The 27643-nt window shown below is 36.5% G+C and overlaps 1 protein-coding gene across 5 annotated transcripts in view; it reads right to left on the bottom strand.

Annotated features, from left to right (window-relative positions):
* ADGRL3 (adhesion G protein-coupled receptor L3) overlaps positions 1 to 27643 on the bottom strand; it is a 938528-nt gene that overhangs the window by 248299 nt on the left and 662586 nt on the right. For all 5 annotated transcript variants that reach the window (XM_065913896.1, XM_065913892.1, XM_065913894.1 and 2 more), the window contains one exon: positions 17966 to 18046. In XM_065913896.1, the coding sequence (XP_065769968.1) occupies positions 17966 to 18046 (81 nt within the window). The remainder of the gene's footprint in view (positions 1 to 17965; positions 18047 to 27643) is intronic.

A 27643-nucleotide genomic window follows, 5' to 3' on the forward strand; every position in this document is an offset into this window, starting at 1 on the left:
CAAATTCCCAGCAGTTTAATGGATCAAATTTAATAATGATTCTAATTATATTAGAGGGAAAAGAATGTTGCTTACATTTTAGAATTATTCCATTTTTTGCTAACTGAAAGTAATTTACATTTTGCTACCCTATGGCCTAAATAGATACTATATCTTAAAATTTTCTGTTAAATTCCAGAAACATTTGTCAAATGGTTAGTGTTCAAGGTAAGATTTGTAAATTAATAGTCCTTTCACTGTGATTGTACACACCTTGAAAAACTTATAGTTAGATCACAGGCTTCCACTATGTTGTTATTATAGATTACTATTGTGCTATTTTCTACCATGAATTATTTCATTAAATTTAAAAAATTTTTTCTATTTTTATTAGAACTAAATATTCTCCCGTTCTTTATCCTCGATGATATTTTTCAGTTATGTGAGACATCCTTCCAAAATACATGGTTTAAGTTTATAATTCTAAAGAAGAAATTCATAATCTTCTGCCACCTAGTTTCCTGTGTGAATGCTACCATTCATCACACTGAAAGCTGGAACTGGGTGGAAGAAAAGCAGGTCTGTATTGTTAATATATAGGAGGAAGCTTTTTTTGGCAGTTTCATCCTTTCAAACAGCCAAAGGCAATTATAATATGGTTTTGGTACCAATGTAGATTCATCCTCATACCATACAATTCTGTTGTCAGTTTGCTAATAATTTCCTGTCTGTATCATTCATTTTGTTCTAATCTGAAAGGTCAAGGCCTAAAAGTGGCACTGATTGTTTAATAGTCTTTGAGATTTCTCTGCCCGTGTACTGGATCCTACCATCTCACCAGTCCTAAGTTTCTAAATAGGCAGTGGTTGAGACATCTCTAAAAGAACTTTTTCACAGATAGTAATCTCAATCTGAAGATCTGGAGTCTTCATAACAACTGAAGCTCTCTCTAATACTGAACTTGGAAACAGATATGGTGAAGCTCTGGCTGTATTTTCTTAAGTCCAAAGAAAAGGGCTGAAGGGTTCTGCAGATGCCAATAGGAACATCAATTATGAAAAACTACAAAATGTTAGCTCTGGTTCTCTTATTTCCCTCAGCTTCTCTCTCACAAACTGAAGCTTCTCTTTTCACTCTCTCTCTTATACATATCATTTAGGTAGTGCCATTGCTGATTGGGCTTCCCTTATAACTCAGTTGGTAACAAATCTGCCTGCAATGCAGGAGATCCTGGTTTGATTCCTGGGTCGGGAAGATCCTCTGGAGAAGGGATAGGCTACCCACTCCAGTATTCTTGGGCTTCCCTTGTGGCTCAACTGGTAAAGAATCTGCCTGCAATGCAGGAGACCCGGGTTGTATCCTAGGGTTGAGAAGATCCCCTGGAGAAGGAAAGGCTACCCACTCCAATCTTCTTGCCTGGAGAATTCCATGGACTGTAGTCTATGGAGTCGCAAAGAAGTTGACACAACTGAGCAACTTTCACTTTCATTTTTCACTGCTGATTATGGTCCAATGGAATTATTATTGTTGGGATTGTTATTATTTTGTGCTAAAAATACATAGAATGAAAATTTACTCTCAGTGAACATTTAGATGCACAGTACAGTATTGTTAGGGCTTCTCTGGTGCTTGCTGATAAATAATCAATCTGCCAATGCAGGAGACATGGGTTCAATCCCTGGGTTCAGAAGATCCCCTGGAGAAAAAAATGGGAACCCAGTGCAGTATTCTTCTCTGGGAAATCTTATGGACAGAGGAGTCTGGCCACAATCCATGGGGTTGCAAAGGAATCTGACATGACATAGTGACTAAACAATAGTATTATTAATGATATGTACCTTGTATCATTGTAGATTTCTGGGGAAACTTTTGCTTTTTCCTAAGAGCATTATCCCTTCTTTACCAAAATTAAATAAAAGTTCATAAGTAAATGATAGAACTGTATTATTGTTTTAAATAGATATGCACATTAATATATGCAATTGTACATAACATGTGATTCACATTTACCCTCTTCTCAAATTTCATAAATATAAACAAGACATCTTATATTCTAAAATCCCAAAAGGATATCAAATGAATACTATGTGTTTTAAAAAGGAGATGGTATTGGGAGAAGGAAATTTACAGTAAAAGTGACATGAATGGACCATTCATTTGTATGGCCACTAATTCTGTAGGGTAACTGTTCATAAATTAAATGCCTGACATTCAGTAATAGATGATGATATCTGACATAATGAAGCTATAATGAAGGTGTTCACACACTGCTTGACTATTAAGCGCCCATTTATTGTCCCTGCTCCAGGTGCGATAGTGATAGGTTATACAAATCATCCAGGAGAAATGTCAAAATAGGCTCCTTTGCAGATAAAGCACCACACATGTTTATTAATATAGCAGCTTGTCTTAGAACTGGTCCATCTGCTCATTCAAAACAAATCTTTTCCTGTAAGTATTTTGATGTTAAGAGCATGACCAGTAGTTAGTAGTTTTAAGGTAATAGAAATGGAAAGGGAAGAGGAGAAAAAGGAAAATAGTTGGAACTTCAATGCAATATTATTCTCTTTCTTTCACCTTAGGTACATCTAACAGAAGAAGAGGTGGCGAGGTAGCTTTTAATGTGGCATTTGCCTTAGATTAGTGCTGCCTGAGCATCGGCCATCAAAAATGGCCCAGGCTCCAGCTGCTGCTGGGGCCAGGTGGGAAATGGCAAATTTCACCAATGTTTTTAAAATACACATTTCAGTAAAATGCAAAATGAAGTACTCAATTAAGAAACTCTCCAGAGTATTAATTCATGTACATTTAAACTTACCAGAAAATACTTTAGCTGGATAGATTTTATAAAGAAAAATAATACCACATATTTTGGGGAGGGTGTTAAAAATCTGAGCATTTGCTTCTAAAAACTCTTGTTCTGTAAGATATCAACATCACCTTTTTATATAACAGAGAAAAACAACAGACACAAAATTTGAATGTTTATCCACCACCACTCCCCCCCCCTTTTTTTTAAGAAATCAGAAGTACAAGGCTAAGACATTTTCCAGCTGGTATTCCAGGTTTTATGTGCTTGCAGTGCAGCCTGTATGTTCTGTGTTTCATCTTCAAGAATGGCTTTATCTAACAAAAAAGGAAACCAGTATGCCCTGAGGCGCCCCTCTCAAATGAACAGACACATTGCAAATGAATGAGTTCAATTGTTCAAAAGAGTGAAACAAAGGAAAGGCATGGGCCATTTGATGACCAGAGATGGTTTTCACTCTGGAGCCCTGCCCTCATTTATTCATTCATTAAAACCTAAATAAAATCTGGCAGGCATGCCTCTCAGGTTCCAGGAAAGAACTTTATCAGACTCAGTATCCCATAAATCCACTGGTCATACTCTTCTAAATAAATTACATCTTGGGATAACTAACCATCCCGTGACCAAAGGGCCAATTCAATTACTTGTAAAAGGCTAAAGGTCTCAGACACCCCTGAAATTATTTTTCATATCTCCCGTGGACTGAAAGGAAACAAGTTCCAATTACATTTCATTTTGCATATATATTCAAAGAATTAATAATAGGTGATCTTTAGTTTGAACATGAATTTCCCTTGTCTTCCAGGACATTATCAATATTCACCCAAATTATCCAAATTAGAAATCAAGGAATTACATATTTTTTCTCTCTAACATATCCAAAAACTCACCATGACCTATTATAACTTTAACTGCAGAGTCTATGAATCCATCATGTCTTCTGTATTCCCAAAGTTACTGTCTTTAAGTTTACACTCCCAAGAATCCTTTCTTGAAATAGCCGAATAATTTTCTTTATTCCCAATCCATTCTAAGCAAAGTAGTCAAAATTTCTATGCAGAATAGTGGTATTAATGCCTCCCATGCACGTGTGCTAGGTTGCTTCACTCATGTCTGACTCTTTGCGACCCCATGAACTGTAGCCTGCCAGTCTCCTCTGTCCGTGGGATTCTCCAGGCAACATGAATACTGGGGTAGGTTGTCATTTCCTTCTCCAAGGGATCTTCCCCACCCAGGGATGGAACTGCGTATCTTAAATCTCCTGTATTGGTAGGTGGGGTCTTTACCATTAGTGCCACCTGGGACGTCTTCTATACCCAGAGTAATTTTTAGTTTTTATAGGATACACTGAATTGCTAGCATTAATACCCAAAGATCTGCTATAATCCCTCATGCTAGCTTCTGCCTTTTCATTTCATATCAGATCAGTTATGGACACTGAAGGCTTTCCCAGTTCCAGAGGCAATGCAGACCAACCTGACCAATAGGTTAACAATCTAGTAATCACCAGCCAAGAATCTAAAGCTGTTCTTGCTTTAACAGGGTCAATATTCAGTGTACCCAGCCTGGGCTTGGCAAATACAGTGTTTTCATGGGTTATCTGTTATCAATTAATGCCCTTCTTCCCTCCAGGGACTATAACTTCCATGCATTTCTCGAATCCAGACATGTGTTCCCTTAGGTTCCAATTCTAAAGGGCTCAGCAGTTAGCCCCTACAGCCAATTTACAAATTTTTCTCTACTTCTGGATCAGAGAAGTCACACATTACCCAAAGGCCAATAAGGTAAGAAAGAGAAAAAAAATAAGTGGCAAGAGGGAATTCTCTAAATGAAATTCAAATAAGGGCCACAACAATATGATTGGATCCTATGCCATTTTCCACACTGGATCTAGAGTCATTTTTTTTTTCTTTAATCAAAACCAGATTATGCAGAATTCTGTGTAAAAATTACTCAGGGATCCTTAAAGATCTTAATATAAAACCCAAACTCCTTTCATGGCCTACAAGGCTGACAGAGATTCTTTGCTTGAACGAACTTTAATTATAGACTCCTGAACCTTCTTTCAGGTCCACCTGTGCACTGATAAAATCCAGTTTTAACAATGACTCTGCTAAATTAGTTTAATTAGAACCCCACCCTTAGTATCTGATTGCCTTCCATATCTGATCATATTCCTCATCTCCACCACTGGACATCACCAGATGTCCAATCTCCCTGACCCATCTTCAGCTAGAATCCTATGAAGTTGGTTTCAGGATTACTCTCACCTCTGATGTTTCGTCTTAGTAATTTTCCATCCACTGATCCCTGTTCTGTTCCTTGGCTATAAATTCTCACTAGTTCATGCTGTATTTGAAGAGGAGGCCTCTTCTATTCCAGGGTCTTTATTCTACTGCAATAGTTCTAAAAAAGAAACTTTTAAACCACTTTACTGTCCAGCTCTGGTTTTTCCTTGAAAAAGTCCTATATAGTCTGAGTCCTGACTAAGTGCATTGCCTATATCCCCAGTCCTCCCTCTATGTTCAGAACTAATCACATCCACATATTTGTTAATTACTTTGTTCATTTACTGTGTCTTTCACTGTCTAGAGTGTAAGTTGCATGAGAACAGAAGTGTTGACAGACCTTTAAACTGCACAGTCCCAGGAGTGCCTGGCGACGCTCTTCAGCATTTGCTTAGTAAAAAAATGAAATAACACCATGACTTGTCTATGTCAGGGGCTTTGATTATACAATCCTGCAACTTTAATCATGGCTAACTCATTTTCATTCTGATCTCACAGTTCAGCTCAATATTTATCTCCCTAGAACAGTTTTCATTGATCATCCACATATATACCTTCTTTATACTTCTAATCATAACCTATTCATAACCTTGGTTGTTGAATCTATATTTATATATTGGTAACTTCCTCCGCTACCAGGTTAAGCCCAGGTTTTCTCTCCTGTATATCACTGTATTGCCCATCTCCTGCACAGTGTTTGGCACATAATAATTATTCCCTATAGTATAGTTACTGCCAAATTAATTTGACTTAAATCAATGATACTAACTCAAAAAGCATTTGAGAGGAGACTATTTGCCATTTTACTCAGGGAACACATGGCCCAGAGTGACTACAAGAGCTGTTTCCTTGGTTCTATGTCTTCTCACACCATTATCACAAAAATACCTCCACTTCCAAGAGAAAATCGAGGTATTTTTTATTCACATTTTCTGATATCCAACTCACTGTTGGATAAACCATATTTTATAGATAATTTTGAGAATATATCAAGGTGGGTTCTGTGGGTTTTTTCTAGTCTTAACCTATAAGTGCCGAAGCTAACCTATTCATAAGATGTAACAGCACAGAATATTAAATAAAAATCAGTCTTTCAGGAAAGGACAAAAAAGCTGAAGTATAGCTTTATTGTCTGATACATTTTTGAGATTTTAAATGTACAGAAATTCACAGGGTAAACATTGATAATTTTAACGTGAAAATTTCATAGATAAGCCAATAGGATTTAAGGAGTATTAAAACATTGTAAACCCTCTTGAGGACTTATATTCTCGATCTTAGTGTGTATGAGGTATAATGAGATTTAGACTAAAGCAATAAAGCACTGGTGCTAAATTATATTAATATCTGTACAGTCATCTATAGTGTATGAGGCACTTTCACATATAGTATCATACTTGGTGTTTGATACTTAAAAAATCTTGGGAGAGAGTTTGTTGCTGTTGTCACTGGATTTGTCCATGATCATATATAGTTAGCAAACTAAGGTTTGTTATTGTTGTTTAATCACTAAGTCATGTCCAACACTTTGCAACACCATGGACTATAGCATGCCAGGATCTTCTGAACTCCATTATCTCCAGAGTGTGCTCAAATTCATGTCCATTGAGTCCGTGATGTTATCTAACCATCATATCCTCTGCCATCCCCTTCTCCTTTTGCCTTCAATTTTTCCCTGCATCAGGGTCTTTTACAATAAGTCCACGCTTTGCATTAGGTGGCCAAATTATTGGAGCTTCAGCATAAGTACTTCCAATGACTATTCAGGGTTGATTTCCTTTAGGATTGACTGGTTTGATCTTCTTGCAGTCCAAGGGGCTCTCAAGAGTCTTCTGGAGCACCACAGTTTGAAAGCATCAATTCTGTGCTCAGCCTACTTCATGGTCCAAATCTCACAACCCTACATGACTACTGGAAAAACCATAGCTTTGACTATAAGAACCTTCGACAACAAAGAAATGTCTCTGCTTTTTAATATGCTGCCTAGGTTGATCATAGCTTTTCTTCAGGGAGCAAGCATCTTTTATTTTATTTTTTTGCATCTTTTAATTTCACGGCTGCAGTCAAAGTTCCCAGTGATTTTGGAGCCCAAGAAAAGAAAATCTGTCACTGCTTCTATCTTTTCCCCTTCTATTTGCCATGAAGTGATGGGAACAGATGCCATGATTTTAGTTTTTTGAATGTTGAGTTTTAAGCCAGGTTTTTCACTCTCCTTTTTCACTCTCATCAAGAGGCTCTTTAGTTCCACTTCACTTTCTGCCATTAGAGTGGTATCATCCGTATATCTAAAGTTGTTGATATTTCTTCCAACAATCTTGATTCAAGTTTGTGATTCACTAAGTCTGGCATTTTGCACGAAGTACTCTGCATATGAGTTAAATAAGCAGGGTGACAATATACAGCCTTGACGAACTCCTTTCCTAACATTGAATCAGTCAGTTGCTCAATGTCCAGTTCTAACTGTTTCTTGATCTGCATACAGGTTTCTCAGGAGACAGGTAAGGTCGTCTGGTACTCCCATCTCTTTAAAAATTTCCTAGTTTGTTGTATTCCACACAGTCAGAGGTTTTAGCATAGTCAGTGTTGCAGAAGTAGATTTTTTTTTTCCGAGTCTCCCTTGCTTTCTCCATTATCTCTGATTCCTCTGCCTCTTCAAAATCCAGCTTGTGCATCTGGTAGTTCTCAGTTCACGTACTGCTAAAGCTGAGCTTGAAGGATTTTGAGCCTAACATAAACTAAGGTTATCATGATTAAATACAAAAATTAGAATTGGAGCTGCATAATTTCATAATATTCCACTCAGAAAAACCTGATGCCAAACAACAGGACTAACTGCTCCAGTGAGGGAATTTTTGTTTGTTTGATTTTTTTTTTTTTTTTTTTTTTTGCTGGCCTCTGAAGAACTGGAAATAATTGCTGGACCCAAAGCTATAATTAGCTAAGAGAAAAGTGTTTCTCAGCACTGAGGGTGCCAAGTGCCTCTTAGTGTAAAGGCAATGCTGCTTTTGCGTGTCATGGGATTAATAATACCCAAAGTCAATGTTTCCCATACATAAATGTTTTAGAACTAAGAAAACATGATCCTCACTCTCCTCATTTCTATGATATACACGATGTATCTGGATTTAAAAAAAAAAAAAAGATGAATCTGGAGAAAAGAGATTTTATCACATCTCAGGCAGCTGACTGTAAAAGTAGAAGGTATTTTAAAATTTAAGGATTTACTATACATTTTATCCTTATCATACCAATCTTCTAAATCTATTGTCAAGAATTACTTTTAAAGATGGTACTTCTGAGTGGCATATGTGTGTGTATGCATGTGTTGTGGGGGTACATCAAAAAAATGAGAACCTTGCAGCTGTGAGTATTTAGCAGGTAGGGATGCAGGTGACTACTATGTTTGGAGTTCAAGCCAATTGCTTCTTCCCCATCCCAGGCTTTGGTGATGGTGGCTAATACACCTGATAGCTGTCTGCTCCTGGCAGCACAATTATTTTGAGTCTATATGTATAACATTATTTTTTAGTGATTACATAAATAAACCATGTTGGGGAGAGAATACTGGAAAACAGAGTATTAGACACTCCTTTTGTAAGCAAAAATTAACACATTTTATGAAGAGTAGAAGGTAACAAGAATGGCAACAGAACAAAACATTCTATTTATAGAAAAAAAAGCAACACACACACACAAATTATTTCTCATTGGGCAGTAGTACATAAGTGTCTGAACTGCTTGTATCATATTGTGTTCTTGAGATGAGTCCTGAGAGTGGTGAATTAAAAAAATATACTCTTCTATGGATGGTCAGACTCCCGTTGCTTGCTTATAATATTTTATTACTAATACTTGTGATAGTATGTCATTTTATAAATGAAAAACTGTCGTACCAGACTGTAGATGCCTCAGTGTGAATCTCGGCTCCAATTCTTAATACTTGTCTGACATTTGTGAAGTTAAAGAAATTCTCTGTGTCTTAGTGTTTTCATTCCTAAAGTTACAACAATAATACTATCTGATTCATGGGATTTGGGAAATTATTGAAGTACTAATCCATGTCAAGTGCTTAGAATAGAGCTTGCCACAAACACTAAGTATAAATATCAAGCGTTCATACCAAGTCAACTCAAAAAAAGTAGTATCTACTAGAACATCCTGACGAATACTATGAGGAGCTGTGTTTGAGAATTGGGAGGAAGATCATATGGATAATTTTTAGGTGATCTTATGGCTTAAGGTTAATTTGTACAATCAATGTTAGCTATTATTATTAATGACTAGTAATACCTCACTGTAAAGTAATGACATCTGGAAAACATTAAATATTTTCTTTCTGAACAAAATAAAGCAGTTCTACTCTCATGTATCTTAATGAGACTAAAACCAAAAGGAGACAAAGAGAAGTAAGTACTGGAACCTATGGTAGCATTCTCAGGAGAGGTGGGCCATGGAGCAATCTTAAGAGGGCGCGCAGAGAGCCAGGGGTGGTTGGGAGGTGTGGGGAAGTGTGAAGTTCAGCAAACGGAACCATGGTCATAGCTTCTTAGAGATATCCTAATCTCTTAGAGATATCCATAGGCTTTTCCTTGCCTTGAACAATAGCTCCAAAGGAGGAATCATCATATTCAAGTCAAGGACCATTATCACTGGATCTGCCATTAGACACACCAAATCTTAAGGAAAATGTACATATCATAACAGTATCAAGCGTCTGTCTTCACTTAATATCCTTTGGATACTAAGAATATTGTTTAATCAACCAATGGGGCAGGAGAGTTCACACAAGCTCTCTTCTCAATCAGGCTTATGGAGAGAACACCAAGATAAGCTGGCTAGGAATCTAATGAGATAACCTACCAGATCACACTATTCTCTGGATAATTATTCACAACACATAAATCATCTTCCACAAGGGGCCTGCAGGAGTATACTAAATTATTTCAAATGATAAATATTGACTTTTCAACAATAATTTATACTTTGAAAGTATATTACAATTTACAAAGCCCTGCTACTTATTCCTAAAGATATTGGGAAAAAAGTACATTTTACCATTGAGTTAGAATTTAACTTCAATTAAATTCAGCCCAAATTCAATTATTAATTTATTGTATTATAGTTGTATGCTTGATGCTAGAAATAGAATGATGATGACCAATAAGCCTGGATGAAAAGTAACAGGATCCTTGTAAGACTAAAGGAGACAATGCGTATAAAATATTTTTTCTTGTGTCTGAATAAGATACATACTTAATGAAAGGGAGTGGTGTTTACCATTAATAATAACAAGCTATACACTCTCTGTATCTATTTTGTATGTGTTCACAGTATACTTTAAACACAACATAAAAAGCTTGGCATTTGCAACTGTTGGAAGTTTATCCAACATGGTCAAAGTACTTCATTATATGCAAGTTTAATTTTTATTACCTTAGGTTAAGGGTAGATAAAGCTTAGGAATTATGTTTCACCATATAATATTTGTTAACCAAATAAATTAGAAAAACATTATCATAGCACAGTAAAGAAGCCTGGAGACTCCTCAGTAAGAATGCCAGATGTGTTGATCTTATTTTATTTTAATCAACATCAAATGTTTTTATATTTCACTAAATAATATTGTGTGTTAATGTCTCAAATTTGTGATTCTATATCTTTGGCTATAGTCTATTTTTGATATATATGCACCACACAGAACCATCTGTTTATTTTGAGCTGAAAAAATATTTTCTGTGTGTGGATTTGCTGAATGTAATTCAGTTTGGAAGTGGAACTTAATGCCTGGCATTATTCTATTCATTGATTATCTGCCAATGGAATCATGTTTACATTACTAATTTTATTACAGAAAAAGAAGTTTAAAAATGTATAAATTGGTATTGAGTACTGAGTATTAGGCTTATGCAACACATCCTTTAGTATTGAGTATTACTAGACTTATGCAACATCCCCTTTGGAGCTTCCCCAGTGGCTTAGATGGTAAAGAATCTGCCTGCAAGGCAGGAGATCCAGGTTCTATCTCTGGGTTGGGAAAATTCCCTGGAGAAGGGAACGACAATCCACTCCAGTATTCTTGCCTGGAGAATCCCATGTACAGAGGAGCTTGAAGGGCTACAATTTAAGGGGTTGCGGAGTCGGACATGACTGTTAACGTCACATTAGGCTTATGATCAAATTCAAGAACCTACCTAAAGGAAGATTATACACAATACTATATAAAATATAACAATGTTTTGCCAGCTTTATTACTACTGTCTTATCATATTGGAGGGCAGAAAGTATCTGGGAACAGTCAAATTTTTCTGCAGCATAATATTCAAAATATCACCATTAGTTACATACAGGGAAGACATTTTTTGGAAATTAATGTCTTTCCTTGGCTATTGACAGAACTAATCTGAATTGAATTTCTAATGATGTTGTGAAGAATTTATAGGAAGGGTTCTATCATTAACTGCTAAGGCTGTCAGCCAATTTTATAGAAAAAACAATGAAAACAAACCAAACCAAACTATAACACAACAGTTTCAAATGAAGTTCATTTCAGTTGCTCAGTCATGTCCGACTCTTTGCGACCCCATGAACTGCAGTACACCAGACGTCCCTGTCCATCACCAACTCCCAGAGTCCACCCGAACCCATGTCCATTGTGTCGCTGATGCCATCCAACCATCTCATCCTCTGTCGTCCCCTTCTCCTGAAGAGGGTGCCTCAACTGGTATAGTTGAATCTCAATATTCACCTCTGCATAGGATTCTGATTCAGCTCCCCAAATAAACTCCCTCCTAAACACTGAGAGATTGAGTGATTCTGCCTGTGACAGACCTGATTATGGTGCAGAGTATTTTGTGAGTAGTTAGGAAGTGAAATAAAAGTTAGGGAGAAAGGATCCTTGGTGAGGACACATGACCTTCAGAACTGCAACTTCTATTGAGCCCTGCAAAGAATTCCCTTGCCCTTATTTACAAATCTGCTACAAAATTACCAAAGTAGACTTTCATTTCCAATTGTAATACATAAAATTGGGAAATATGTCTAAAAAGCATAGAGAACTTATATGCATAAGAATTATATAATCAACCCTATTAAATTAAGTACAAATTGTAACAAACCTTTTAATAGTGAAGGGCTTAAAAATAATAAGGCTTCTAGATAAAGCTATTTCTTTTTAAGTCCTGATTAATGAGATGTGTGGCGAGAAAAATTACTATAATGATGAATGCTGATTCAGGATCTTATTTTTATTAAGTAGTTTATAGTGAGGGCTGTGACTATTTTTCTATTTATAGTGGCAGCTCTGGTTAACTATCTTATAATGTATTGTGACATTAATGCACTAGTAAACCATTGGAATTTACACCCCTGTGCAGTAATAAAAGCTGTAAATTGAAGAATGCATATATAATCATCATAGGCATAAATTATGTGACCAAATGCCATGTATGATCACATTAGATTTAAGGAACAGCATCTCTCAAATTTACTCATCAGTGGGTAAGTGCTACTGAATTTACATACATCAGCTACTTTGAAATAATAAATTTCAACATTTTATTTAAGGTTATTTGGTAACGTGCTATTACATTTTCCACATGGTTAAAATGAGCATGTTTGTCACAGAATACACATTATCAAAGAAGAAATATACTATGAAAAACAAATGCATTAATTTTAAAAGACATTTTTTTTTCCCTAAAAATGAGACCAAAAGTGAAAGAAATTAAGAAAACTGAAAGGAGGTAGTATGGTGACATGTAGATTAAAACTGGAATGATTCATACGCTATATAAAATTTAAGAGCATGAAAAATAAATGAAAATGTAATAAATACATATATTTGAAAACAATTATGTAATTATTTTTAAAAAAATATCAGTTTAAAAATAATTCCAAAATTACCGATAATTAGTTCACTGTCTCAAATACTAAAAGGAAAATAACTATTAAAAAAATAGTAGCAAGTAATACAAAACCTTTGGGGTGAGAATAGAATAAAATGGCAAAATATCAGAAGCAATCTGACACATAATTGTATGTTGGATAAATGACACTTTGTATTAAAAAGTCCCCTGTGATAACACTGGTAAGTATATTGTTATTACTGTTGTTCATTTGTTAAGTTGTGTCCTGCTCTTTGTGACCCCATGGACTATAGCACACCAGGCTTCTCGACTTCCATTATCTTCCTGGAGTTTGCTCAAATACTTATCCATTGAGTCAGTGATGCTAACTAATCTCATCCTCTGCCGCTCCCATCGTTTGCCTTCATTCATTTCAAGTATTAGGGTCTTTTCCAATGAGCTGGCTCTTCACATCAAGTGGTCAAAGTATTGGAGCTTCAGCTTCACAAACAGTCTTTCAAATGAATATTCAGGGTTGATTCCTTTAGGATTGACTGGTGTGATCTCCTTGCAGTCCATGGGACTCTCAAGGGTCTTTTCCAGTATCACATTTTGAAAGGATCAGTTCTTCAGTACTCAGCCTACTTTATGGCCTAACTCTCACATCTGCCCATGACTACTGGAAAAATCATAGCCTTGACTATATGGGCCTTTGTGGGCAAAGTGATGCCTCTGTTTCTCAACATGCTGTCTAGCTTTGTCACAGCTTTCTTTCCTACATTCTAAATATTATTTTGTATTGCTTTTTTGATGTAAAAAACTTAAGTATGACATTCTATGAAAATATAGTCAAGTCTGTAAAATACTCAAGGAATTAATATGTATATAGCAAGAATTCCTAAAACATGAACATCCATGTACAGTAGTGGAAACTGGTATAGAAAGAGAGAGAAAGTATACAGTGAACTGTAAATTAGTGGGGGGGGGGTGGATATCAAGACATAGCTCTCATAGTCTCAACATGTATAAAATCATGGAAGAAAAGTAGAAAAAGAAAAGCTAAAATAGCTAGTGTGGTTTTCCAGATAGTTCAAAGTATATTGCTATATAATCTAACAAAAATTATTAGAGATAGAATTCCAAAATAAAGAACTTAAATTATCTTATTGCATATATTCAAATAAAAATCTATAACATGTATGAGAGACTGTCTCTATAAATAAAGATAATTTATAGGTCATTTGTGTCATTTGACTTCATAGAAACATCAAAAATATACAGTGTAATTAAAAATAGTAAAAGATGTTAAATGAGGAGTGATAGTTGAAAGGAAATATTTTTGGTTCCAAAGTAACGATATTGCCTACTCTATGCTATTTCCAATATTTGTTTTTAAATTAAATATTAGATAGTTCTAATAAAAAAAAAACCAAGATCATTTGTACTACAATTTTGGTGATTTACACAAACCTCTTTATCTATTTAATGTTCATTTTAAAAAGTTTCAGAACTATAACACACGAGCTAATAACTATAACTATAATTGTATTAATCAGAGTAGTTTAAGAGGGTCTTGGGCATATAGAAGAAAGATTTGAGAACTACAAGTTATCAGGACAATCCTTCTAAGGTGGAGAGCACAATTTGAGGTGGCTCAAATGGTAACAAATAAAACTACCTCCAATGCAGGAGACCTGAGTTTGATCCCTGGGTTGGGAAGATCCTCTGGAGAAGGGAATGGCTACCCACTCCAATATTCTTGCCTGGAGAATTCCAAGAACAGAGAAGCCAGGTAGGTTGCAGCCCAGGAGGTCACAAAAAGTTGGACATGACTGAGGGACCAACACTTCTACTTTTTCATAAAGCAGAGAAACTGTTGGATTCTGGTAATTCATTCTTCACCAGGTCAGTATCATCACTACTTTTACTAAGATGATGCCACTTTAAAGTGAAGCTCTTAATAATGCCAACTAACTCTTCAGAGTCTAGTTTATGTCTAATTATTTGCCAGGACCTTGACACTAACTATTTCACTTAATCATCCTTATAAACTTGCCAGGGTTGCATTACTATCCTTGTGTTACAGATGACAGACAGAAGCTGCTTAAGGTCATGCAGGTCTGCCTGGCCTCAAGGTCAAATTTCTTCCCATATGCCACAACAGCAAACCCCAAAGTACATACTAATAGCCACAATTTATCTAGAGCTTATCAAATGCCAGACTCTAATCTAGATTATCCCTAATCCTCACAAAGACACTGTTGAGTTCTTATTTCTGTCTTCTGTGTAGCAGTTGAGGAATTAAAGATAAGAAAGGTCTAGAAATCCCAAGTTTAAAATGATTGTCTCTAAATCCCTTTATTTTATCACTCAATTTTTGTCAAATTTTATTCTAAACTTATTGTATTCTATCTGCCTAGCTTGTAGGTTGCTTGTATGTGTGGTAAGTCGCTGCGGTCATGTCCAACTTTGCAATCCTATGGATCATAGCCTGCCAGACTCCTCTGTCCATGGGATTCTCCAGGCAAGAATATTCTAGGTTGACATGGCCCGAATTCCTCTCCTTCTTCTATCCACAGTCCTTCAGACTGTGGTTCCTTCTTCAAGAGATGCAGTCTATATCTGAAGTCTGGGGATGATTATGTGACTGACTTGGGCCAACGGGACATAACAAACGTCACACAAGCAGTCTTGAACAACACCTGAGCTTTGGGACTTCCCTCCTTACTGCTGGGAGTCCTGTCACAATGGGAATGATCCGGTGCCAGCCTGCTAGAAGATGAGAGTCATATGGCTACCACCCAGAGGATATCAAAGAAAGAAAGTGAAGTTGCTCAGTTGTGTCTGACTCTTTGCGACCCCATGGACTGCAGCCTACCGGGCTCCTCCATCCATGGGGTTTTCCAGGCAAGAGTACTGGAGTTGGTTGCCATTTCCTTCCCCAGTGTATCTTCCTGACCCAGGGATCAAACCTGGGTCTCCCCATTGTAGGAGATGCTTTACCATCTGAGCCACCAGGCAAGCCCCAAGATGGCATCAAGCTGGCTACCAAACCTGAAAGTGAGTTTCCTCCCCTGAAAAACCGACCAGTCTGCTAAGTACTAAACATTCAGGCTCAGTCAAGTCAGTACACATGCAATGCAAACAACTCTGAGAACTATAAAAAATGCTTCTTGATTTAAGCCACTAAATTCTGGACTGGATTATTTTACTACTCTACTCATGACTGTACAGTAGTCTTCCCAAATTATACTGGGACTATGTATGAAGAACTGAATTAAAGTCACTAACTTGCATAAGTAGGCCTCCACCTCTGGTGGAAATGACATTCTACTAAGAATTAGCAAGGTTAAAACAAGGTATCCATTCATAATTCACATTTCTCTCATGAGCAGAAATTATATTATAAGCATTCAGGTAATTAATCAGTATAGAAATTTTAGAGGTATTTCTGCTCTTTCCCTTGTATCTGCTCAATCAACGCTATGTCTCTTCAAAATACTTCTCAGACCCTACCACTGCCACCAATACACTGTTAACTTCCCATTCATATTTTACCTGGATTACTGAATCAGCCTCTCTCTGTCAATCTTGCATCATCTACATTGACAGTGATATTTTTCTGATATCAAGAACTGATAATGTTATAATGTAATACCCCACTAACTTAATTAAAAATATTTGATGACTTTCTTTTTCAGAATAAAAGACAAACTCCGTGGCATATGACACAGAATCCTTGACAGTCTGCCTCATTATATCTTTCCAGTTTCTTCCTCTAAAACTGCATCCATTTTACTGTACGCCTAGCATATTTCCTTAAAAATATCACAACCTTTACAAACCCATATTTTGGTACATTCTGTGTCCTCTTTGTGAAGTTTCTTATTATTCCTGCTCAGTTTACTTCTTGAAAAAAATGAGGATGCATCCTTCACAATATAGATTGTCACATTCAGAAATCATTGTATTTCCCATTGTGTGCCAAGCACAGAGCAGTGGTTGGAGGAGAAATAATAATTATGACACTTTTGCCCTCAAGGATCTTACAAAAAAAAAAGGGACACATTCAGCCTGAGAAACTAAAATGCAATGCTTTAGGTACAATAGCTGAGGCAGGCACAGAGCACAGAGGCATGCACTTAGCTTCTGCCTAACACATAGTCAGCAAAGGCTTAACAGGAAGTGAAGATAAAGCAGGGCATTGAAACACTGGTAGAAATTTAACGGGCAGAAAAGAAAAAAATAAGAGACCCCTAGCAGAGGAGACATAAAAGACGGATCTAATGACTTTTATTGTATATTATTGAAGGTATAAGAAAATATACTATATTACTTTGAGTAAAAAAAATTAACCTTAGGATATTTGGTATTTGTGAAATTAAAAGCTGTGTCTACTATTACATCAGATTAAACATTATAGAACATTAAAATTTGTTAATCCTTTAAAAGTAGAAAGATAAATTCTGTAGATGAGATAAATGTTGCTTTTAATTTGTTTTGTATGACTAGTTATTTTTAAAAATCTTTAAACACATGACATCAATTTAAATATACAATTTCAATTTATACAGTTTAAAAATAAATTTTATTAATACTAAAATAAGTTTTTAAACAAATAATAGAACATAAGATGTCAGTTTGCAAGGAAATAAATTTGTCAATGTAACTTCGTTTAAGACATCTTAATTTACTAAAAAAAAAAAAAGATAGTAGAAGAGGAAAGTTCCAATAAAAAAGGAAATGATTATATGATAATCTTTAAATCTAGGTTGTTTTTCAATTAGTCCTTCACTATGGAGCCACATTTCTTATTTGGTTAACAAGCATTTCTCAAAACAAAACAATATTTCACATCTTATTTTATAAATAAGACTTACTCTCTGTTATCATATTCCTTACAAACCATTTTCCTCCTGTTTTTTTTTAAACAAGCACTGCACTATAAGATACATATTTACAATCACCTTTAATTAATTGTCTTCATCAAAGAATGAATAGAATTTCTTTTTCCTTAAAAAAAAGAAAAGAATACAACAACTCACCTCTAACAGGGGGTCTTTCCAGGTCAGAGTCAAGGTGAATTGGTGGAGAGATGTATGATACCTGTCCATGATGTGCCTGTCCTGTGGACCCAAAAATAAACATTAAGATATTATAATTATGTCTTTATACTTTTTGGTTAGTTTTATGATTTCACACATCTCTCTGCACACTGAATTCATAGCCTTATAGAATACAAACATTATGTGTCATCCAAACATCAACTGATTAAAACAGTCCTTAAGCTAATTTTATTGTTGCTGCTTAGTTGCTAAGGAATGTCCGACTCTCTTGTGACGCCATGGACTCAACCACACCAGGCTCCTTTCTCCATGGGATTTCCCAGGCAAGAATATAGGAGTGGGTTGCCATTTCCTTCTCCAATTTTGTTCTTGTTGCTTTTAAATCATGTTTATTGTGAAATGACACTTTGAAAAACACCATTAAAGTGATTGGCAAGAAAAATGAAATATAAAATCTAAAAACAAAGACATATAAAATACAGTCCCCATTTTTCATTTCTAAAGAGACATTAAATACTGTTTGCTTTAAATATTTCTAAACACTGACTTTTAATTTTTGCACTTATTTCAAGGCAGATCAGTAACAAACAATCTCCAGACAGGCATCCATGTCTTTCCATGTTATTGAAAGATAACACTTTCAATAGCTCTTATTTAGATAGCGCTTATTTACAATCCTAATTAACTTTATTACTACATTACTTTTCAACATTTTACTTATTATTTGAAAACTATTCCTACTTTCTTATTGTATTTGATGGAAAAATAATAACTAACCACAATATAAAAAGCAGGTAGATGGATTCATTCTGTTTCTTGTAAAGCATTTTGCCAGCTTATACACAAACTTGTAATACACTTTCTGTCATATAAGTTAAAGTGTTAAAGTTCCTTTGAAGATCAAGTTACTGACTGAAAAAAAAAATCTAACTATAAACAAAAGGATTTAATAATGCTCAAAGTAACTATAGCTTGTATACTGATAATCCAGTAAGCAATTAGAATTTTAAAGCAAGAAAGTATAATTACAGAGTTCAATTACTAAAGCCACTATATATGAAAAAAAATTTGGGTACAAGTAGAGAACCCATCACTTTCTTTCTACAAGGGATATGCAGTTGTATTTTATACATTTACTAAAGCACTTTACAGGGTTGTTAATCTCTTTTCCTAAACAAGGAAAGTTAATGATACATAGATTATGATAACAGTTAGAGTAACCTCCCCGTTTCAAGTAATATTCGACTTGTAATAAACTCTGCTGATTCCTCTTATGAGGCACATTTCAAATAATTAATATGGCTCCCTGTTGATAGTAGCTGCTGTTGCTCCCAGCATTTTTCTAGCTAACAGCAGACACAGTGAAAAGACTGTAATATACAGAGCCACTCATAATGGTAACTAAGAATATTGTGCATTCACTGGCCGTGTTTCAGTGGAATACTAAAAGCACTGTTATAAAAGTAATAAGAGAGAAACTGCACTGTTATCAAGTTCATGTGTAATAGAGCTTATTAAAATTTTCAGATTATATTAATTATAAAAACATCTGATGTTTACTTATGCTGTATACTTTGTTGCAAAAGCATTTTTATTTTTAAGGTCCTGTGTTGTTACAAATGAATCAGTTTCAAACTTCATTGATCATGTAAATGAAAATAAGAGTCACTTTATATTGGTTCAAAATAACCTCAGCATATAAAATAGTGTTGATTTCATGTCTAACTCAGGAACATGGCTTTTACTACATATCATAATAACTGCTAAGTATTATATATACAGCATCTAATTTTATGCAACCAGTATCACTATAAGCTTTCAAAGGTAGGTACTGTATTAGTAAACACATATTTTTAAATAAAACATGCAATCAAAATTTTAAATCAAATTTAAATCAAAATTTTAAATAAAAAATGTAAGTAACTAACAGGCAAATAGCAAGGTCAACAGCATTCTGACTTTTGACAAAAGCATTTGACAAACAAACTTGAAGTTTGTTCTTCTATATCATAATATGTTTCTCAAAAAAGGCATACTAAACCTGGAAATAATGTGTGTAGATTTTAGTGATCAAATTCTGACAAGTAACTGCCTTTGAAACTGTCACCTCCATATTCAAAATGAAGCAAATGGTTCCTTTAAATGACAGCTTTGCCTCTGCTCTTGGGATAACCATATAACTTCAGAGTGTTCCACCCACATATTTTAGGTAGTGCAGGGGGAGGAGAATTACAATTGCAGAGGTTCTCTCCAAGGAGTGAGAGGTGTGAGCCCCACATTAGGCTCCGCAGTCTGGGAGTATTGTATCAAGAAGACAAACCCCCAGAACATTTTTAGTTTTGAAGGCCAGTAGGGGCTTAATCCGGAGAAGGCAACGGCACCCCACTCCAGTCCTCTGGCCTGGAAAATCCCATGGACGGAGGAGCCTGGTAGGCTGCAGTCCATGGGGTCGCTAAGAGTCGGACATGACTGAGTGACTTCACTTTCACTTTTCACTTTCATGCGCTGGAGAAGGAAATGGCAACCCGCTCCAGTGTTCTTGCCTGGAGAATCCCAGGGACGGGGGAGCCTGGTGGGCTGCCGTCTATGGGGTCGCACAGAGTCGGACACGACTGAAGCGACTTAGCAGCAGCAGCAGCAGGGGCTTAATGTCAGGGCTGTGGGAAAGAGAAACTCCACTCTAGAAGGACACACACAAAATCTCTCACAGTCCAGGACTCAAGCAGAAGCAGTAATTTTAGGTCAGACCCACCAGCTCACTTCGGAGAGCCTTGAGAAGAGGCAGAAGGAAAGCGAAGCTCACTGCGGAGCTCTAGACACTAGTGGCCTCATTGCGGGGAGCTGATTCTTTCACGTGGGCAATGGCGCTGCTAAGCACCAGTAGGGAATCTTTCCTCGAGTCTGTTAGCACTGGGACCTCGCCCTGACCACCAGTGTGTTTACACCAGTGCTGGGATGCATCAGGACCAGTAGCTAACTGGGTGAGGCTGCCTCAAGATCCCCTGAGCCCTCAGCCTCCCGAGGACACCGCCCTGTGCACCAGAGGGCCCAGGATATGGTCCGTCATATCAGCGCACAGGCGCTAGACCTGGGACCCGAGGTCCCCGTGGCCAAACATACTAGGCTCCAGCCCTGCCCATCATCAGTCAGATAACAACCCCAGGACCAGCTAAAACCATAAATAACTGCCGTAATACAATATTGTAAAGTAATTAGCCTCCTACTAATAAAAATAAATGGAAAAAAAAATAGCTGCCATAAAATTTTCTCTTGGATTTATGGTGAATAATATTCAACAACAAAAATGTGGTCAGCTCCAAAAAGAGCAAAGAGAGTAAAGGGAAAGTGAAAGTGAAGTCGCTCAGTCCTGTCCGACTCTTTGCGACCCTGTGGACGGTATGCAGCCCATCAGGCTCCTCCGTCCATGGGATTCTCCAGGCAAGAATACTGGAGTGGGTTGCCATTTCCTTCTCCAGGGATCTTCCCAACCGAGGGATCGAACCCAGGTCTCCTGCACTGCAGACTCTTTAACCTCTGAGCCACCAGGGAAGCCCCAAAGAGAGTAAAAAGCATGACAAATACATGTTTTAAACATCTGACACATTTTTCACTGTAATTGTATGTCTTATACCTAGTAGCTGGAATCAAGATTGCTGGGAGGAATATTAATAACCTCAGATACGCAGATGACATCACCCTTATGGCAGAATGCAAAGAATTAAAGAGCCTCTTGATGAAAGTGAAAGAGAGTGAAAAAGTTGGCTTAAAACTCAGCCTTCAGAAAACTAAGATCATGGCATCCAGTCCCATCACTTCATGGCAAATAGATGGGGAAACAGTGGAAACAGTGACAGACTTTATTTTTGGGGGCTCCAAAATCACTGCAGATGGTGACTGCAGCCATGAAATTAAAAGACACTTGCTCCTTGCAAGAAAAGCTATGACCAACCTAGACAGCGTATTAAAAATCAGAGACATTACTAAGTCAACAAAGGTCCATCTAGTCAAAGCTATGGTTTTTCCAGTAGCCATGTATGGGTGTGAGAGTTGGACTATAAAGAAAGCTGAGCACAGAAGAATTGATGCCTTTGAACTGTGATGTTGGAGAAGACTCTTGAGAGTCCCTTGGACTGCAAGGAGATCCAACCAGTCCATCCTAAAGGAAATCAGTCCTGAATATTCATTGGAAGGACTGATGCTGAAGCTGAAACTCCAATACTTTGGCCACCTGATGTGAAGAACTGACTCATTGGAAAAGACCCTGATGCTGGGAAAGACTAGGAGGTAGGAAGAAAAGGTAATGACCGAGGATGAGATGGTTGGATGGCATCACCGACTTGATAGATGTGAGTTTGAGCAAGCTCCAGGAGTTGGTGATGAACAGGGAAGCCTGGCGTGCTGCAGTCCATGGGATCGCGAAGAGTCTGACATGACTGAGAAACTGAATTGAACTGATACCTAGTTTCACCTTGTCATTGTAACCACAACTTTGTATATCTAAATATACGATATCCTCCTTACTCTTTCAAATTAAAAATGATATATATCTGATTATTTTTCCTTCTGATTTTAATGCAGTTTTCTAAATTTCTAAGTAAAACATTCATACTGAAATTTTATTAGAATTACATTAATTTTGTAAACAATTTGAAGAATAAACATTCTAAGTAATTTGTCTTCATATATTTTAAATGGATTGATTTTTGTTTGAATTGCTTTTTAATGAAAATATTTTCTGAAGTTTTCTATACTTTGGTTATAAGAATATTTCATTGCGGAAGTACTTTATTTTCCCTATTTTGAACAAAATTTCTAAATTTTCTTAATGACCTTCACATATTTTTTGACCTTCATTATTATAATTATAAGTTATTGATTCTACCTTACTAGGTCCTTAGACCTATATACACTGATAATAGCATTTTGATTATGATCTGTGATCTTTGTTTCTTATAAGAAATATATTCCCAGGTTAAGATTCACATGCATACATTTGTATGCATATATTTGTATTCATTTGTATGAATACATTTGTATGCATTTGTATGAAGATGTCATTGTATGAAGATGTCATTTGTATGATGATGTAATTTGTATGAAGATGTAATATATATGCATTTATGTATACACATGTATGTACATAGACTAGAGATCTCTTCAAGAAAATTGGAGATATTTCATTGTAAAACATACCATATATTTTGTATCCATGAATCGTTGATGGACTTTGGGTATAATTTCCACCTTTTTACTATTATGAAAAATTCTGCTATGAACCTTCATCTCCAAGCTTCTGTGTGGGCATATGTTGCAATTTTCTTGAATATATATACCTAGAATTGGAATTGCTGGGTCACACAGTAAATTCTATGTTTTAAACTTTTGTGGAAATTATTTCTAAAGAAGCTGTTGTTACTCAGTTACTAAGTTGCGTCTGACTCTTTGCAATCCCATGGACTATATTCCCCCGCACCCAGGCCCCTGTGTTCATAGGATTTCAAAGGCAAGAATACTGGAGTGGGCAGCCATTTCCTTCTTTAGGGTCCTTCCCGGATTATGGATTAAACCTGTGTCTCCTGCACTGGCAGGCGAATTCTTTACCACTGAGCCACCAGGTACCATTTTACTTTTCATTAGGGACATATTAGCTTCCGCTATCACAGAGATGGTTTTCAGGGTTTTTTTGCTTGTTTGTTCATTTTAAGCTGATAGTGTAGTTAAGTTAGGATTGATAAAAACTTGAAATAATTAATATTAAGACAACTGGGAAGAGAATAATCTCACCAAATAAACAAAGAAACAAAATTTCGGTCAAATTTATATAGTTCATCCACATTGACAGACTAGAGGAAAAAATAATCTGGCCAAACACACACACACACACACACACACACACACACACACAGGAAAAGAAAGAGCAGCTCATATTCTGAAGTGAAAATGTGTGAACCATCCAGGATTAGGCATGCCCAAAATATAGAAAAAATCAGGGTGCTTGTGTAGTAGAACTTGAAGGGCCATTTTGCATTTTGGAAAAGTCATTTTTTTCTATCTTCACTCTCCCTTTCAAGTTTCATTTAACTTCCATCTCATTTAGGAATTCTGTGTGATTTCTACCGAAGTTCAAATATAAAAAAGACTTGGCCAGCACTAGCTACAGGAAAAGGCTTCCCCCCCCTCTTTCTGTCAATACCTTACTTGCACATCAGAGCACTGAAATACATTTTTAGAACCATAGAATTTGGACATCTGAAGACATTTGATAGCATATAGTCCCAAACATTTTAGAATAAGAAAACTGACATCTTGAGAAATTGGTGACTTTCAAAAGCCAAATCAAGCCAGTGGTTGTTAAGAGTGATGTTAGAGGAACAGTGATAAAGGGGATGCAGCTAGTCTGCAGAAAACTGCCCTCAACTCCCTCTTAGCTCTGAAGTCTCAGCAAGTCATTATACTCCAGGTGTTTGGGTCATGAACTTTCAGCTTTAAGTAGAGACCTTAAAGGGTTGAAAACTAGTTATTTACAAAAATATGTACTTTTATTTTTTTTCCATTTGGCTAGGTCTATAAACTAAAGGCAGCTTAGTGTAACAGGTAAAATCATGCCCAGGACACAGAACTGCCTGTCTTAGTATTGGGATTTTGCCACATTTGATCCATAGAATTATTAACCACATAAGTTATTAGCCAGCTCTATAGTCACTATAGAGCTGTTTAACTTCTATATGCCTTGATTTCCTCATTCGGATAAGGGGGGTTATAATAGCACGAAGCTCATAGGGTATTCTGAAAATTAAATTTATACATATAGGGCTTCCCTGGTGATTCAGATGGTAAAGAACCTGTTTGCAATGCAGAAGGCCAGGGTTTGATCCCTGGGTTGGGAAGATGCCCTGGAGAACGGACTGGCAACCCACTCAAGTATTCTTGCATGGAGAATCCCAAGGACAGAGGAGCCTAGCTGGCTACAGCTCATGGGGTCACAGGGTTGGATATGATTGAGGAACTAACTCACTGTCAGCAATCAGAACAGTGCTTGGTGGGAGGGAAATTGTTTAGAATTTTGAGCTTTATGATTATTACCATTATAAATTCATTCATTCATTAATTCATCCCACAAAACAAATGGAGTGACTAATATGTGACAGGCGCCTTCTTAGGTGGTTGACATACATCACCTAACAAATGATAATCTGCACTCTTAGGTAGGGGAAGATAGGCAATAAGCTATTAACACAACAAATATTATATATGTGAGATGCTGAAGGCAATGGAAACAAATTAAAATAGGCTAAAGGGGAACTGAAGTGGGACTGGCAGGTTGCAATTTTAAACAATGATCTGGAAGGCCTAATTTAATTTCTATGAATAGCATTTGAAAAGTTCAAGAAAAGGCAAGAGATCCTATCTGACTTTTATAGGAAATTGTAAAAAGATAAAAATATGGACAAGTTCAAATCTATTTCTATTAATTAAGAATGAAGGACCAAAATGTGCTGCTATCAGAAGGCTTTCCTAACATATTTATTTCAAATTTTACACACAGACACATTAATAATGTCACTTATAAGTAAAAGAGGACACAAATAATATATAGCAGTATGTAGCTGGCAATACAACTTTGTTCTTGAAGTAAAAACACATTAATAACAAAGTCCCCACTGGTTTCTCCAGTTGTACCAACTTTCAAATCAAATTTTCCTCATTTTCTACACAGTGCTGTAAACAAATTTTATAGTTTATGGCCCTCCAGGAAGACTTCATGCCTTCTTTTTGTTTGTTTGCTTTAAATTTTCAACTTCTGAACTTAATTATTTCCTCTAGAGATATGACATTTTCCCCTTCTTACAAACAATAAAATAGATCTCATATTTTTGTTCATGGGGTTTTATAATGATATTCATTTTCCTTTTACAAGCTTTAGAATGATAGCAAGTGATATCTCTGCATTTCTCTGCCCTACTATAATGATTCCATGCGGAATGTGGGAACCTATCGTTGTTGTTCAGTCAATAAGTCATGCCTGGCTCTTTGTGACCCCATGGACTGTAGAATGCCAGGCTTCCCTATCCTCCACTACGTCCCACAGTTTGTTCAAATTCATGTCTATTGAGTTAGTGATGCTATCTAACCATCTCATACACTACCAGCCCCAACTTTTTTGCCCTCAATCTTTCCCAGAATCAGGGTCTTTTCCAGTGAGACAATTCTTCACATAAGGTGGCCAAAGTATTGGAGCTTAAGGTTCAGCAACAGTCCTTTCCTTTAATATTCAGGGTTGATTTCCTTTAGGATCGACTAGTTTGACCTCCTCACAATCCAAAAGATTCTCAAGAGTCTTTTACAATACCACAATTCAAAAGCATCAATTCTTCTGTGGTCAGTCTTGTTTATGGTCCAACTTTCACATCCATATTATGACTACTGGAAAAATCACAGCTTTGACTATATGTACCCTTGTCAGCAAAGTGATGTCTGTACTTTTTAATATGCTGTCTAGGTTTGTCATAGCTTTCTTTCCAAAGAGGAAGCATCTTTTGCTTTCATGGCTGCAGTCACCATCCACAGTGATTTTGAAACCCAAGAAAATAAAATCTGTTACTGCTTCCACTTTTTCCCCTTCTGCTTGCTATGAGTGATGAGATCAGATGCCATAATCTTAGTTTTCTGAATGTTGAATTTCAAGCCAGCTTTTTCACCACCAGACACATCCACAACTGAGTGTCCTTTCCACTTTGGCCCAGGCTCTTCATTCTTTTTGGAGCTATTAGTAATCGTCCTCTGCTCTTCCCCAGTAGCACAGTGGACACTTTCTGACCGGAGGTGCTCATCTCCGATGTTGTATCTTTTTGTCTTTTCACATTGTTCATGGGGTTCCTGAGGCAAGAACACTGTAGTGGGTTGCCATTTCCTCCTCTAGTGGACCACATTTGTTTGAACTCTTCACTTTGACCTGTCTGTCTTGGATGACCCTGCTCGATATGGCTCACAGCTTCACTGAGTTATGCAAGGCCCATCACCACGAGAAGACAGTGATCCATGAAAGCGGGGAGGGGGTGACACATACTACACTACCTTTAAGAATGTCAATGTATGGCAAAAACCACTACAAAAAATCATAAAGTAATTAGCCTTCAACTAATAAAAATAAATGATAAAAAAATTAAATTAAATTAAATTAAGAAAGGAAAAAAACACACAAAAGAATGGCATATGAGATTTTTGTCTATGTTTTTCAAATACTCTGAAAGTAGATGAGCCTTCTCAAAAAAGAGTTTAATTTTTTGTTGTTGTTGATAATAATCTCAGCTACTGATTAAAAAAAAAAAAATACCGGAGATCAGTGTGCTGTATGTGCTGACGGAAAACTGGGTGTGCCTAGTATTACAACAACTTGTGTTTCTGTCTTCATATAGTCTGACTATAACCATCTGGCATTCAAAAAGCTAGCTTTCAGGTGAAGATATAACACCAATCAAAAGTAATTACCAAAGAAATGAGTTGTAAATTTGCCAGTTTAATGACTATCTTTTCACTCTGCTTTCCATTCCCCCCTTCATCCAATTACTCACACTTATTTTCAGTGACTTTAGTAACATACAAGGTAACAGAGAAACAACTGCATGCTGGACTTATTGAGGAGGCTCAAAGGTCATT

The sequence above is a fragment of the Muntiacus reevesi genome, chromosome 22, assembly GCF_963930625.1.
Source record: "Muntiacus reevesi chromosome 22, mMunRee1.1, whole genome shotgun sequence".
Taxonomy (NCBI): Eukaryota; Metazoa; Chordata; class Mammalia; order Artiodactyla; family Cervidae; genus Muntiacus; species Muntiacus reevesi.